Source organism: Paralichthys olivaceus, chromosome 19 (genome assembly GCF_024713975.1).
Source record: "Paralichthys olivaceus isolate ysfri-2021 chromosome 19, ASM2471397v2, whole genome shotgun sequence".
Taxonomy (NCBI): Eukaryota; Metazoa; Chordata; class Actinopteri; order Pleuronectiformes; family Paralichthyidae; genus Paralichthys; species Paralichthys olivaceus.
The window spans coordinates 17929797-17942438 of record NC_091111.1 but is presented as its reverse complement, the minus strand read 5'-3'; the positions used below and the strand labels follow the sequence as shown (position 1 = coordinate 17942438).

Sequence of the window (12642 nt, the reverse complement as noted above, 5' to 3'; positions counted from 1 at the left end):
AGGATATTGTTATGGTATGGACTCCCTATCGACAGCTCTTTACCGACTGTGTTCACTGACTCCCGTTATATTCACATGGACAGAGGCAGACAGGAGGGGGATAATAGAAGGTATAAACATGCAGGAGTCACTTATTTGTGCAACTTTATTGGATTATTACCACACCAGAAAAAAGAAATGGGAACGTGCACATCCAGTAAAAGTTTTTCATTGGAACTTCCTCTTTATACGTTTGAGTTTTTCATCAAGATTCGTGAATTATTATCGAGAAATGAAGGTACATTTTGGAAAACTCAAAGTTAAGTTTCATGGTAATCTGTCATTTAGTTTTTGCAGAATCCTGCTGATTAAGAGACAAATAAATAAATGTAATCATGCCGCACCAAATCGCACAAACTCAGAATTCAGTCCCCTCATTATGTCTGATTATTTCCATCATGGTCCATGAATTATTTGTTGGTGAATCTGTTGCTAAAACAAACAAAAAAAACCCCACATCCTACCTCACAATATAAAAAAAGAAGAGTAAAGAAAACAAAGTAAACAAGTTCTTTCTCAGCCACCTTTCATCCTCAAACTAAGTTTCTATAAAGAACTTTTTACTTAATCCTGCTGACGAATGTGAGTGTGACCTGTGAACAGAAGCTCGGACAAACACTTCAGAAACCTTAAGACCTAATAACACAGAGAAACACCTGAAGAGGGAAAAACTGACAGTTTCAAACCAAAATCTGTTCTCACACCAACAGGAAGACGCGCACACACACACACAAACAGTCACACACACACACACACAGACACACAATAATAATAATGCATCACAGGAGCAAAAGGTGCATTCCCTAAAGCAAACTGAAATGAAACTCATTGTAGCTCGCACTAAATCATCTGTTGGCTCAGGTAGTTTGCCAAACTGTAGAAATAGAAAGTGAACAGGGAGGAAAATATGGTCCATTCTGCTCTCGTACTTTAAAAGGCATCGCTTTATTTTGACAGGTCGCTCTTAAATCTGGACGGTACAGCATGTGCTGATATTCAACAAGCCGAGCGTCACAGTTTGTGTAAAACGTCCAGCATCCCTGCATGTGTTTGTTCTTGTGAGACTGTAGATCCTGCTTTGAAGACACTTCCATCCCTGATGAAGAGATCCTGGTTATTGGTTGTGAAAGACGAGAGGGAGCGCGGGAGAAAACCTGAAGAGAAGAGGGGAGGTTAGATGAAATAACGGCGTCCGGGGAAAACTAGAACGTGGGATCAAGTTATTATGATAATTGTCGTTGAGAGGAGGGAGGAGAGGAAAGGTGAGAGGGAAAAATCAATAAATGAGGAGATGAAGGGAAAGATGAATGAGGAGCGACAGATGTGATGAGGGAGCTGCAGGGGAGAAAGGGTTAATCGTCTTTTTTTTATAGATGTGAGAACAGTCCTCTGGAACGTGTGTGTGTAATTTACAGTGTGTTAACGGGTTCCAGCGTCACAGACTACAGGTAAATGACTGAGAAGCACAAACTTCTCCAGCTGACGTGTGACTTCAGGGTAGCAACGGTTTAATTTGGGAATAAACGGTTGGATTGCAGCTCCGCGGCGGCTGCTGAGGTGTCGTCGCTTTAGTTTGAGCCACAGATGTAATTCAGTAGTTTTAGAAAATTACATAATACAAAATAAAAATAAAACTCAGAAGTAGCAGATCCCTCTACCAGGAAGTGTCTTTCATCACTCACCCATCATGGCGTGGCCCGTCCTTTGTTCTGGTCTCTGCAGAGCATCACAGGATCGCGACCTGAGAGCTGCTATAGAAACTCAGAGTGGTGGAAACCATTAGTGAGCAGCGGGTTCAAATAAAATGTAATGTTTTCAAAAAGAGCAAACAGTCGTATACTGACCTCATATCATTCGCGAGAACAGCAGTTGATGACACCGGGCTGATTTCCATCCAAATGGCTCATTGTGATAAGCAGATAAATTGTATTCTATGAATAATTTGAATAAATACAAGCGGCTGGAGACTCATCTACAGTTACATCCATCTTATCAAATCTGTAGATGAGTAAATATCCTCAATTGTCCTTTTGGATCATTATCTGCCGGCACAGTTTAGTGAATCCAGTTTCTTATTCCAGTAAAACGATATCAATAATTATCACAATATAATTTGCGTCGTAGAAATAAAATAAAGGTTCAATATATGGTGATATACTTTCATTGACACGTGTTATATTTGCAATTGTTTGACATTTAAAACCACAATCTTTGGACACGCACTTCAGCAGAAAAAGAACCGGACAAAAGATTTTAAAAGGAAATAAAGGAACAGGTGAGAGCTGCTCTCTTCTCTTATAACATAACATTATTTTATTTTTAATTTGCTTCATACAGACAGGAACCTCTGCTGAAAATCTACAGTAGAATACAAGAGGGACGCTGTCTCTGGGTGTTTGGGGGGACAGCAGCTGACATTTGTCCCGACCCAGAAGCAACAGTTTGTCCCATTAGTCCATAAAATGTCCTCACTGTACATACACAACCCAAAGATTTGACTTTATGGATAAAACCTTTTTAATCTGTTGAACCTTCCTCAATAAACGTCTCTGTGAATGTCCCCAGTAAACTCCTCTTTTTAAAAAATTAAAACATGACGTTGATACTTCAGGTCCTGGAACAGCTGTCTTTTTCAAACCATGCAACACGTACTGTATGTCTGTGGTCACGCCTGCAGTCTTTGTTGCATGTGTATCCATGCATTCAGAATGATGAAGGCTGAAAACCACGCATACACCTTTTTTTTTTTTTTCTCCACAGAAGTGCACAGTTAAATGCGTTATGCTTACCTCAGTGCTTCATCACATTTATGTCCAGTGCATGTGTGTGTTTTATTTTATAGTGTCACGAATGTTCACACACACACACACACACAGATTTGTATCCTTGTGCGTTCACAGCCTCTCGATGTCTCTGTATTTCTTCCTCAGGATGGAAACCTGGTCCCTGAACAACACGGGGTCCAGCCTCATCTGGGATTGCACCAGGGGCATGAAACCCAGCCAGTGGCTGAAGGCGTTCATGCAGGTCTGCCGCTGGGCGAAGTGGTCGGGGTCGGCCCACCGAGACGCCTTGGAGCCCTTCGTTTAGAGGAACAGAGAAAAACATGGAGAGGGTGAACGTTTCAGAGGAAACGGTCAACGAGCGGCTCCGTACCAAGAAGTAATGTCACGACAAGGGGATGCAGACAACAATTAAGAAAAACAGAAATTATGCTATTTATAGCAACACTATGGAAAGTTTACTGAGCAACAGCGCCCCCTGTGTCCTGATAGCTGACGTATTGATTGTAAATGACTGAACCGTCGCTGCTAATCCCTCTGAAATAAATATTATAGGAACAAACTTATCAGCCACTGACACGGCAGGTAATTTTCATTATCGCAGATGGCGGAGCTAAGGTGACATCGGTTTAATGGTCTGAGCTGGAGAAGCTCCTCCTGATGGCGGACAGCTTGTCAGGACACACGCAGGAAGTGTTGCTCATAGTTAAACCATTTGTCACTATTTGTTTTCACAGGCTGAATCTCCAGAGGACCCAGGTCCATCGCACTGACGGAGCCGGGCGCCCTGACCAGCTGCATCACTCTGCAGGAAATCCCCCCCGAGAGGTCGCTCCAGCAAACAGCAGCACAGAAAAAAAAACCATACAAACAACGTCTCACATATTGTTAGAAAGTGCAGCTCTCATTCCTCGTTTCCCGGCTCTAAAAAGGTTGGTTCTACTCTGTCTGTCAGTCGCCCTGTTCCAAATAGTCTCACTCTGCACAGCCAGAGGACACGTCGAGTAAAACAGGCTGAAACTGACTACGAACTGCAGAGTCTGCAGGTTTCACCTCTTGTTAGAAGCAGGAGGACAGAGAGTCCTCGGTGGGATTTTTTAACCAAACAGCAACAGCTTCGTTTCACTGACATTTAGCTTCGAGAGCTCATTTTATAAAACTAGACAAATATAGAACTTCCTCCATCTGGATTGTTATGAGCTTGTTGGAGGAGCTTGCATTCAGACGTGCACGGGAACTCCGGGAACCTACACGTCCGGGCTGGGTGGACGCAAATGTCCGAGTGAGAGCCTACGGACATTTTCTTCAGCCAGTAAGAATCCAGCAGAAGGTCCGAGGAGCCTCTGCAAGATTCACTGCAAGCGAGTGGTGGTGGTGGTGGTGGGGGGGGGGGGGGCTACTAGATCCAAGAAGACATTGAGACGATACGTGTCTTTGATAGAACTACAGGTCTGAGCTCTTCTCTTTCGAAGGCGGGAAACTACAATCCCCTGCTGCTCCGCATCCACGTCTGCTTTCCTGAGACGCACAACAGGTGGGGAGGAGGTGAGGGTTGGGCCCCCGGGTGGCTGCTGGGAGATGAATTGGCGAGGGGGCACGCGAGGGCGAGGTGGAGGTGGAGGGCTGGAGACCTCTTTGTTAAATGTAGCATGAGGTGTGGAGTCGGAGCAGATTCATCCTGTGTGCTGCGGGAGGGTGGCAGCGGGGGAGGGGGGGGGGCACACGGGGTCAGGCAGAATAATGAAACTACTAAGAAACTGTTCGACGCCCTGAATGAAACAAGAAGCTCTGAGATGGAAAATAAATGTTAAAATATTAAAACCTCGACTTAAATATAAGTCGTGATTAGAGTTGTTGAGATTCCTCAAATCCATCCTCTGGTTCAGAGATCGAACTTTGAGCCACAGTTCGGTTCGTTATGTTTTCATGCTCGTTTGTTGGTCCTGCAGGATTGAGCAAAAACAACTGGACGGATTACAACAAAACAGGAAGGGTCAGAGGATAAACCATTAAATTGTAAAGCAGATCAGGGAGAGAATCCAGGGTTTACTTTTCTCTCTCTTCCAGAAAGGGAAATAAAATCTTGGGAGTGGTAATTTCGTGCAGACCTGGATAATGATGCTGATTTTGTGAAACCAAATAATTGTTTTCAGAGGGTCGGATCTTTTTTGTGAGGCATAAAAGAATAAATAAAAGAATAAAAAGTATAATTGAAGCTTCACTGACTACAGAAATAAAAACAGGAATGAGGTAAAATCAGGGAAAGAGAAATGATAAAGCTATTTTTAAGCTTTGATTTAAAAAGGAAGCTACTGACTCAGCCTGCTGCAGTTCTTCAGGCTCTGAGCCTCCGAGCCCTAAAATCAGAAGCTCTGTCCCTGTTAATATTCACAAAATAAGCAGCTTTCCTTCACTTAAAGTGAAATAAGACTAAATAAATTGGGATTTACACGTTTTAACGTTCGTATGGTGATTTCAGTCTCAGTTTCGGAGCCGCAAAACACGACTCGTGTTGCTTTGTAAAACTTTATTTCACTTGTCAAAGTTTCCCCACACGATGTCAGTCTCTGTGTTAAATGTCTCGTATCTGCTGCAGCTCGAAGCAAAGTAACAAATCAGAGGTGAGAGTGAGAGAGGGAGCAGGAAAAAGACACACAGGAAAAAAAAAAAGAAAGAGAGAAAGAGCGAGGGAAGGAGCGTGTAAATCTTGGTTTGCCATGCTGCCTTCACAATTAAGACATTAATCATTGAGTCCATACTGCAGCGTCATCGTACTGCCTGTGGTCAGGTCATCAATCAGAGCCTGACATAGGGCAGGCCACAAGAAGCACACTCACTCTCACACACACACTCACACACACGATCTGCGAGAAGGTCGAGGCTGCAGCCTGAAGCTTCTCCACGATCGCACATCCAACACTTTTCATCGTCTTTTATAAATTTATAAGAAAATAAATCAGGCGGTTCATCTGCTTTCTGCTAAACATGAAACCTTTTCACTCTCTACTGTCGAACTCTCTCAAGGGTGAAATAAAAATGAAGACGCAGGATTTTGCTCGTCTCACTTGTGCGTCATCGTGCACGTCTGTAAACAGATGTAAAAACTGGGCTTTATTTCCCAAAACAGCCGCGTAACCTCCGGCGGCGAACCGCACCCCTACCTGCGACATCATGGTTTCCTTGTACTGCTTCTTCTGCGTGACTTTGATCGGCGGTTGCTTGGTGACGGCCGACACCAGGAAGTTCATCAGGATGTCCTCACAGTTTGCCACGCGGTCCACCATGGTCAGCAGGCTGGCCGGGACGTGGTGGGTGAACAGGTAGTGGTAATATCTGAGACATACATAGATATATATATATATATATATAAATATAAATATATGAGGATATTTGTGTACATCGAGTTTTTAAACGCTTCTGTTCTTGTTGTGTTGTGTTGTGTAGGGAAGATGCACTCTCAGCAACATGGCAGCAGTAGATTACTGTCAACTCTGTTACCTTCCTGCCAACGTCCTCCGTCCCTCTCTCTCTCTCTCTCTCTCTCTCTCTCAAACACACTTCACACACACACGCACACCATTTTTTCTATCTCTCTCTCCCCGGCTCGTTTCTTTCTGCCTCGCGTTGCCATTTGAGATTCTCAATAACAAAAGGACTAAAGAGTTGCACTGAGCGTCCCAACAATAGAACAATGAGAGCTGTTTATCTGCGTGACAGGATGCTTCAAATCCCACTTCTCTTCCTTCAATTTACCGCTCTACTTCATACCCCCCCCCCCCCCCCCCCCCCCCCCACCTCTCTCTCTTTCAGTCCTAGCTTTGTGTTTTCGACAATCGTTTATGAGATAGAGACGTAGAGTACAATCGCATCTCATTTCCTCTTTTGACTTTTAATTGGGGTGTGTATGAGGAGGAATAAGGATTTGGCAAGCGGAGAGGTGACAGGATTCATAATAAATCAATAGAATACAAATCAATTCTTACTGTTAACCATTAATGGATGATGTGTAGAAAATTAAAAGCAATTAACCGGTGGAAGAAAGCTGCTCCTGTGAGGACCATGGAGTAGTCGTTGGTCCACTTGGAGGTGTAGCCCCAGCGGGATCTGGAGCTGTCCCAGTAGTGGCTCCTCGCCGGATAACCCACGATCCGCTCTGGAAAACTTTGCCACACGATAAAGGCAAAATCCACCTGGGGGAACAGAGAGGAGAGAAAGAAGGGAAATTGAAAATAAAAGTAAGATCAAGAAAGAAATTGGGTAAAAAGGAGGAGGAGGAGGAGGTTTGGTTGGAGAAGCGGAAAATAGGTGATATAGCTAAAATATACAGAAACTTATTCAGGAAGCAAAGGTAAACAAATAAAAACCACAACATTCATAGTTGCTATCAAATGACATTTAACCTGCGGAGCCGGCGAGGAATTCTTCCAGACGACGACCTCTCTGCCTCTTCACAACCAAACACAACCAAGCTTTTCAAATAAGATTTTTAAACATCTCTCCATTTTCATTCCACATGAAAAGTCCCCATCAAAACACACACTGTTTAATTATCTACATGAACAGCTTCTCCTGAAATAGTTTGAACGGGCCAGACCTCCCATCAACCACCAGTTTCTACAGGTCCGACCAGATGTCCACAAACCAGAGGGTCGGTGGTTTGATCCCCAGCTCCCTCAAAGTGCTCCTGAAACGAGACACTGAACTGCCCGTTTTGAAATCGTCCCCTCTGCAGCCGCACATCTGTCTCGAGCGGCTACAAGATTGGACCATGTCTCTCTTGTTTCCCTCACTGGTCCACAGAGAAGACATTTCATGCGGCGCTGTCCTAAGTGTCCTGGTGACCTTGAGGAAGCGGAGTCCACCTGAGAAAGATCCTCTTTTGAATTCAAAAACACAGCCGGGACTTACGGGCAGACACACCAGAGAATGGGGGATTAGCACACACTGAAACGCCTGGTAATTTATACACACACACACACACACACACACACACACTCAGGAGCCGAGGGAGGAAATTAATTACCAGAATGGTGGAGGTAGAAGGATTCTGGGAGGGGAGCGTCGATAGTGGATGTTCTTTAGCGATACCTCGTGGCTCCTGTCATGAATCGCATGAGCAATTACTGTAAAGTGGCAGCACTAAGCCAGGAGAAAGGTTGGAGCTGCCATTCTCTGATGAACGTGTGTGTGTGTGTGTGTGAGTGTGAGCGTACATGTGTTTACACTCTATGTGAGACTACGTGTCAGATGTCTCCAGCTGAGTTAAAAGGATTAATGATATCACGCAAATATAATTTTGCCTTCAGAGATTAAAAGATTAAAAGAGTGTGTGTGTGTGTGTCTGTTCTCACATCCCGACGGGGACTTTAACCCGAGCGAACACCACCTGTGGGAACAGACACTGAGCTCCACACGGGTGGAAACTGCATCTGGCTTCTTTTTTTTTTTAAGAGTTACAGTTTAATTTTAAGATTATGTTTAATGTTGAGTGTTTAATCGTGAGAGCAGGATTCATTTGAAGCCGTTATTTTAGAGGGCGAGGTCGCTGCGTTGCTTTAAGGTTGGAGGATCTGGTAAAATGTGACGGGGGGTCAGGAGGAACCAGGACCGGGCCGGGTCAATAGGATGGTGTCATTGTGCAGGTTAAGTTGTGGCATTACCTCAGCGAAGGTTAACAAAAGGTGGCATCCACCTTAAATAACCACTGATTCAATGCACCACCCGGTGACCGCTGCAGGTGCCCCAAATCAAACACACCTTCCATTAAAGCATGACCCAAGAGCGGTGCTGAAAAAACTGGCCCCTCCGCTGTGCCCCCTGCACCATCAGTGAGTGGACTGGTTGTATTTTACAGTGGGATCGAACCAGCAGAGCAAAGGGATTTATTGAGAATTCACGTGTTGTCGGGAAATTTGCGCTTTTGTCGGAGTCAGCAGATGTTTTTCATGATTCATCCGTTTTATATAAATCGTCTGCATGTTGCACCACATCCTCCTGAACGACCCCGGACTTGAATCAACACTTTTGTTTTTTCGGTGAATTCAATAAATAAACTGCCAACTGTGCGTGTCATCGTATTTATCAGTTGTGTGCACAGGCTGGAATCTATTGGCTCGGTGCAGTTTACACCTGCACTGAAATTCCAATACATCTACACCCAGTGATGAAAAACGCAGTATGTTATCACCACCTTACGTTTTACTACATTCACCCTGACTCACTGTGTACTTTTACCGCAAGTCTTCCACTGGACTGAGAGTTCTTTTAAGTAACAGTACTTTTACTAGAGTGGAGTTTTCCAGAACTCTGTCGCGTGTGCAGAGTACCAACGAGTCATCGAGGCCAAAATTGATCCGAGGAGCATCGGGTCAATCCAGCAAATAGTTCTGTTACAAATCTCATCTGACATTTCGGTTTAACACGTCCACTGTTACGAGATGAAGAAGAGTTGCATCACATCTCAGAGCCGGCGTCCTCCCCGTGCTCTTTTCAGATGTGTTGTGAAAAGTTGCATTTCATTGTGTCATTTCATTTTCTGCTCCCCGTGAAGTGACGCCGCTCTCACTGTCAACTCCCGTCTGCTCTCGGGCTGATAAGTGTCTTAAAAACAGATTTTTGTATCCACAGAGTTTTGCTGTGGCGTCGCAGCGTGATCCGAGCAAACCAGCTGAGGTGTGTGGTCCACAGTCGGGCTACGAGCCGCTGCCGCACAGGCAACATTCTCTGAATTATGGCTCCTTTCACCAGCTGCTGTCGGCGGTGCATTGTTTAGCCTGGTCTGAAAGTGTTCTCTCGGTTCTGCAGAAAGAAAAGTCTGTTCTGATCCGGTGACAACTCTCCCCTGAGTTTTCTTTCATTGATCGCTACGGCTCGTTTTATGAGCGGCTGAAATACTAGCGCCGGAATTTAACGGCATCTCCACGAGACCTCGGTCGACTGCCCAACTTCTCTCACCGGCCACTGATATTTGTAATGTTGCAGAAAGGACAACAAAAACGTTCTCTCTTGAAAAAGATTTTAAGTGGCTTTAATTACTGTGAAATGTCAACTGTACATTAAAACAATGCAGGTAGGTGATCTAGATAATCTTCTCTGACAGATGGTTTCGGGTCCATATTGAAAAACCCTGCACGCTGATTAAAGTGATAATTGCTTTTGAAGAAGAGCTCGGTGGCTACGTAGTGATCCCTTCAAATGAGAAGAGGATCACAATAGTGCCAAAGCTGTTGGAGGACGATTTCCATACCCACCACATTGCAAATGTCTTCCAAAGGGCATAATGGAGCAGCACGCTTGGCCGACCAATCAGAGACAAAAGCTTCGTCAGGTTTTTTCAGTCGTATTCTCTCCTCTAATCTCTCTTCATGGAATAACCGTACATTTAATGAGCCGAAACAATGCAATTATGAAACGGGCACAGCCATTCTTCCTCTGAGGTATTATAATACCAGAACCTCCTAATAAAAGCACTGCGTCCCGTCTCGCACATTCTCCCTCACTTGACATATTTCATCCCCCTTTCGATAAATCCCCTCTCCACGTTAAAAGGGCAATTAGAGCGACGGGATAGCGAGCGCGGCAAAGATTCACTCCACATTTTCTTTTTACGATTCCTCTCCCTCTGACATCTTCTTCCTCTCGTTTAAAAAAAAAATTTGTCGGGTGCCCATAAAAGTTTATGTGGAGAAATCCGCTCTTATTGCTGTCCCACAAATTGTCCTGCCATAAAGTGTAATTGTGATCCCATTAGCGTAGAAAAGGTGAACATTGACTCGCTCCGATCAATAAAACATCTCAGAGTTTAAGGATATAGCGGATCTCTCGGGCTCGTCGGGCCTGACGATCCATTATGGATCATGTGTTTTACTCGCTGGAAGTCTGCGGAGAAACAAGGCGGCTGCTCGTTCTGACTTCAAAAGCAGGAGCTCGAACTCAGCATCACAGATGAGCGGTTATTCAACATGTGTTTAAACGTTGGGAAGATAATGAGTTGTTTATAAAATACAATAACATACAGACTATTTTAAAACCAAAAACTGCTCAGAATATTTTCGAACAAACTCTTTGGGCCTCCATGATCTTTGAAACAACATTAAAACATAAGTTCGTCTCTTGACAATTCACTGGTTTCTTATTTGTTCTACTTCATTACTGTTTTTCTTCCACAGTTTCTTTCCTCCTCTCATCCCCTCCACTTTTTCTGATATTGAATTTTTCTGTAACTAAACAATTTTTCCAGTTCTTTCTTTCTTTCTTCCTTCTCACTTTTCTTTATCTGTCTTTCTTTTTCTTTTCTTTATCACAACACCACATAAACACACACACACACTCATTTAATTAACACCGGCTTTCAAACAGTTTCATTCCTCGTGTTGCGTTCTGAATATACATCACGCGTTGCAGCTCTTTAAGTTCAGCAGCCGTTGCACTGTTTAGCAGCGCGAGGCCATTCATTAGTAATGAGTGGTTTTCATGACTGCGTGGACTGACTGCCTCATTTCACCAGGAATCAATACTGTGTTAAGACGTCTCCACCTTTTGCCACCGGCTGACATAAACCATTGCAGCAGGTTAGAAAAACATTTCCACAAGTTTTCACTCGCTGGAGTTCTGCACAAGTTTTAAGGTCCCTTGATACGGTTTAAAGTTCTTTGTTCCATCACATTTAAGTGAAATGTTCAAATGTGTGCAATAAAGCAGTAGCTTCTGTCTTGTTTGACAAATAATAAAACTGGCAGAAAATAATAAAAACACTAAACATGGAACAGAAATTTAAGCATGACCCCCCCGACACAATAATAAAATCTAGAATTACAAATACAGACACTTTTTCTCACGTTGTCATTTTCATACTTTCTGTACAGACTCAAAACTTCAGCTGAAACGAGCTCACGCTCTCGTTGCTTTGTGGTGGCTCACCGTGACTCACCTCATTGGTTGAGAGAACCGAGTCTTCGTCCAGGCTGAGAACCGCATCAGTGACGATGGCGTCGTGAGGGAAGAATCGACTGCTCATCGTCTGGAGAGGAAGACACGGAAAGACAAATTAAATAACTTATCAACTCACTCTGAATGCAGCACGAGCTGTACAATCACAACCTGACGTTTCTCACTTAGAAGCAGTTTTAACTCGAATAAGCATTTTTAAGAGTTGGTACAGAGGTAAGAGAAAGTGTTTATTTACTCCTGTGCTGTGTCATTCATTCAATGAGCTGACTTAATAGGTTCTGTGCGAGTCTTTATCAATGCACTGCCCCGGCAGAAAGTGTAGCAGAGCCCGCTCCATTAGCCTAAAGAGGCCTGCTGATGATATTGATTTGTGATTAAAGTGTGAATTATTTAACTGTTTTTGTGGAAAAGGAACAAAAGACAGATCTCGGCTGAACAGAAGCAGAGTTCAGCCGAAGTTTCAAAGAAACATCTGAAGATAGATTTGACACAAACAAGGCGAGCTTCAGTTTCCTGTTTTGTTCGTCAAACTTTCGACAGTTTTTCTTCGACTTTAATCATTTCAATCTGCTCAGTCACTCCCTGCAAGCTGCCCGTCATTGTGTATGTGGCTCTGAACGTGACCATATTCAAAATGAACATGCTGCTGCGTGGAAGACGCCCCTTGTATAAGCATTTCATGTAATTAAAACGGAGCCCTGTGTTAACTACGCTGTCAGAGCACTGACATTTAACTTGGATTCACTATCTGGGATAAAGCGGATTGAATTTACACCCTGATGGTTAATATTAAGAGGCTTATTTTCAGGAGCAACAACACAAATATCTGCAGGGTTTGTGTCTGCCTCCAGTTTAATGAGCCGGTGGATGC

The 12642-nt window shown here is 43.9% G+C and overlaps 1 protein-coding gene across 1 annotated transcript in view; it reads right to left on the bottom strand.

The window, feature by feature from the left end:
• Positions 1 to 2329: 2329 nt before the first annotated feature.
• LOC109639965 (exostosin-1) overlaps positions 2330 to 12642 on the bottom strand; it is a 135262-nt gene continuing 124949 nt past the window's right edge. Inside the window, exons 10-13 of the mRNA XM_069514578.1 lie at positions 11752 to 11841; positions 6852 to 7012; positions 5984 to 6155; positions 2330 to 3119 (exon numbers count right to left, since the gene is read on the bottom strand). Of these exons, the coding sequence (XP_069370679.1) occupies positions 2934 to 3119; positions 5984 to 6155; positions 6852 to 7012; positions 11752 to 11841 (609 nt within the window). The 3' untranslated portion in view covers positions 2330 to 2933. The remainder of the gene's footprint in view (positions 3120 to 5983; positions 6156 to 6851; positions 7013 to 11751; positions 11842 to 12642) is intronic.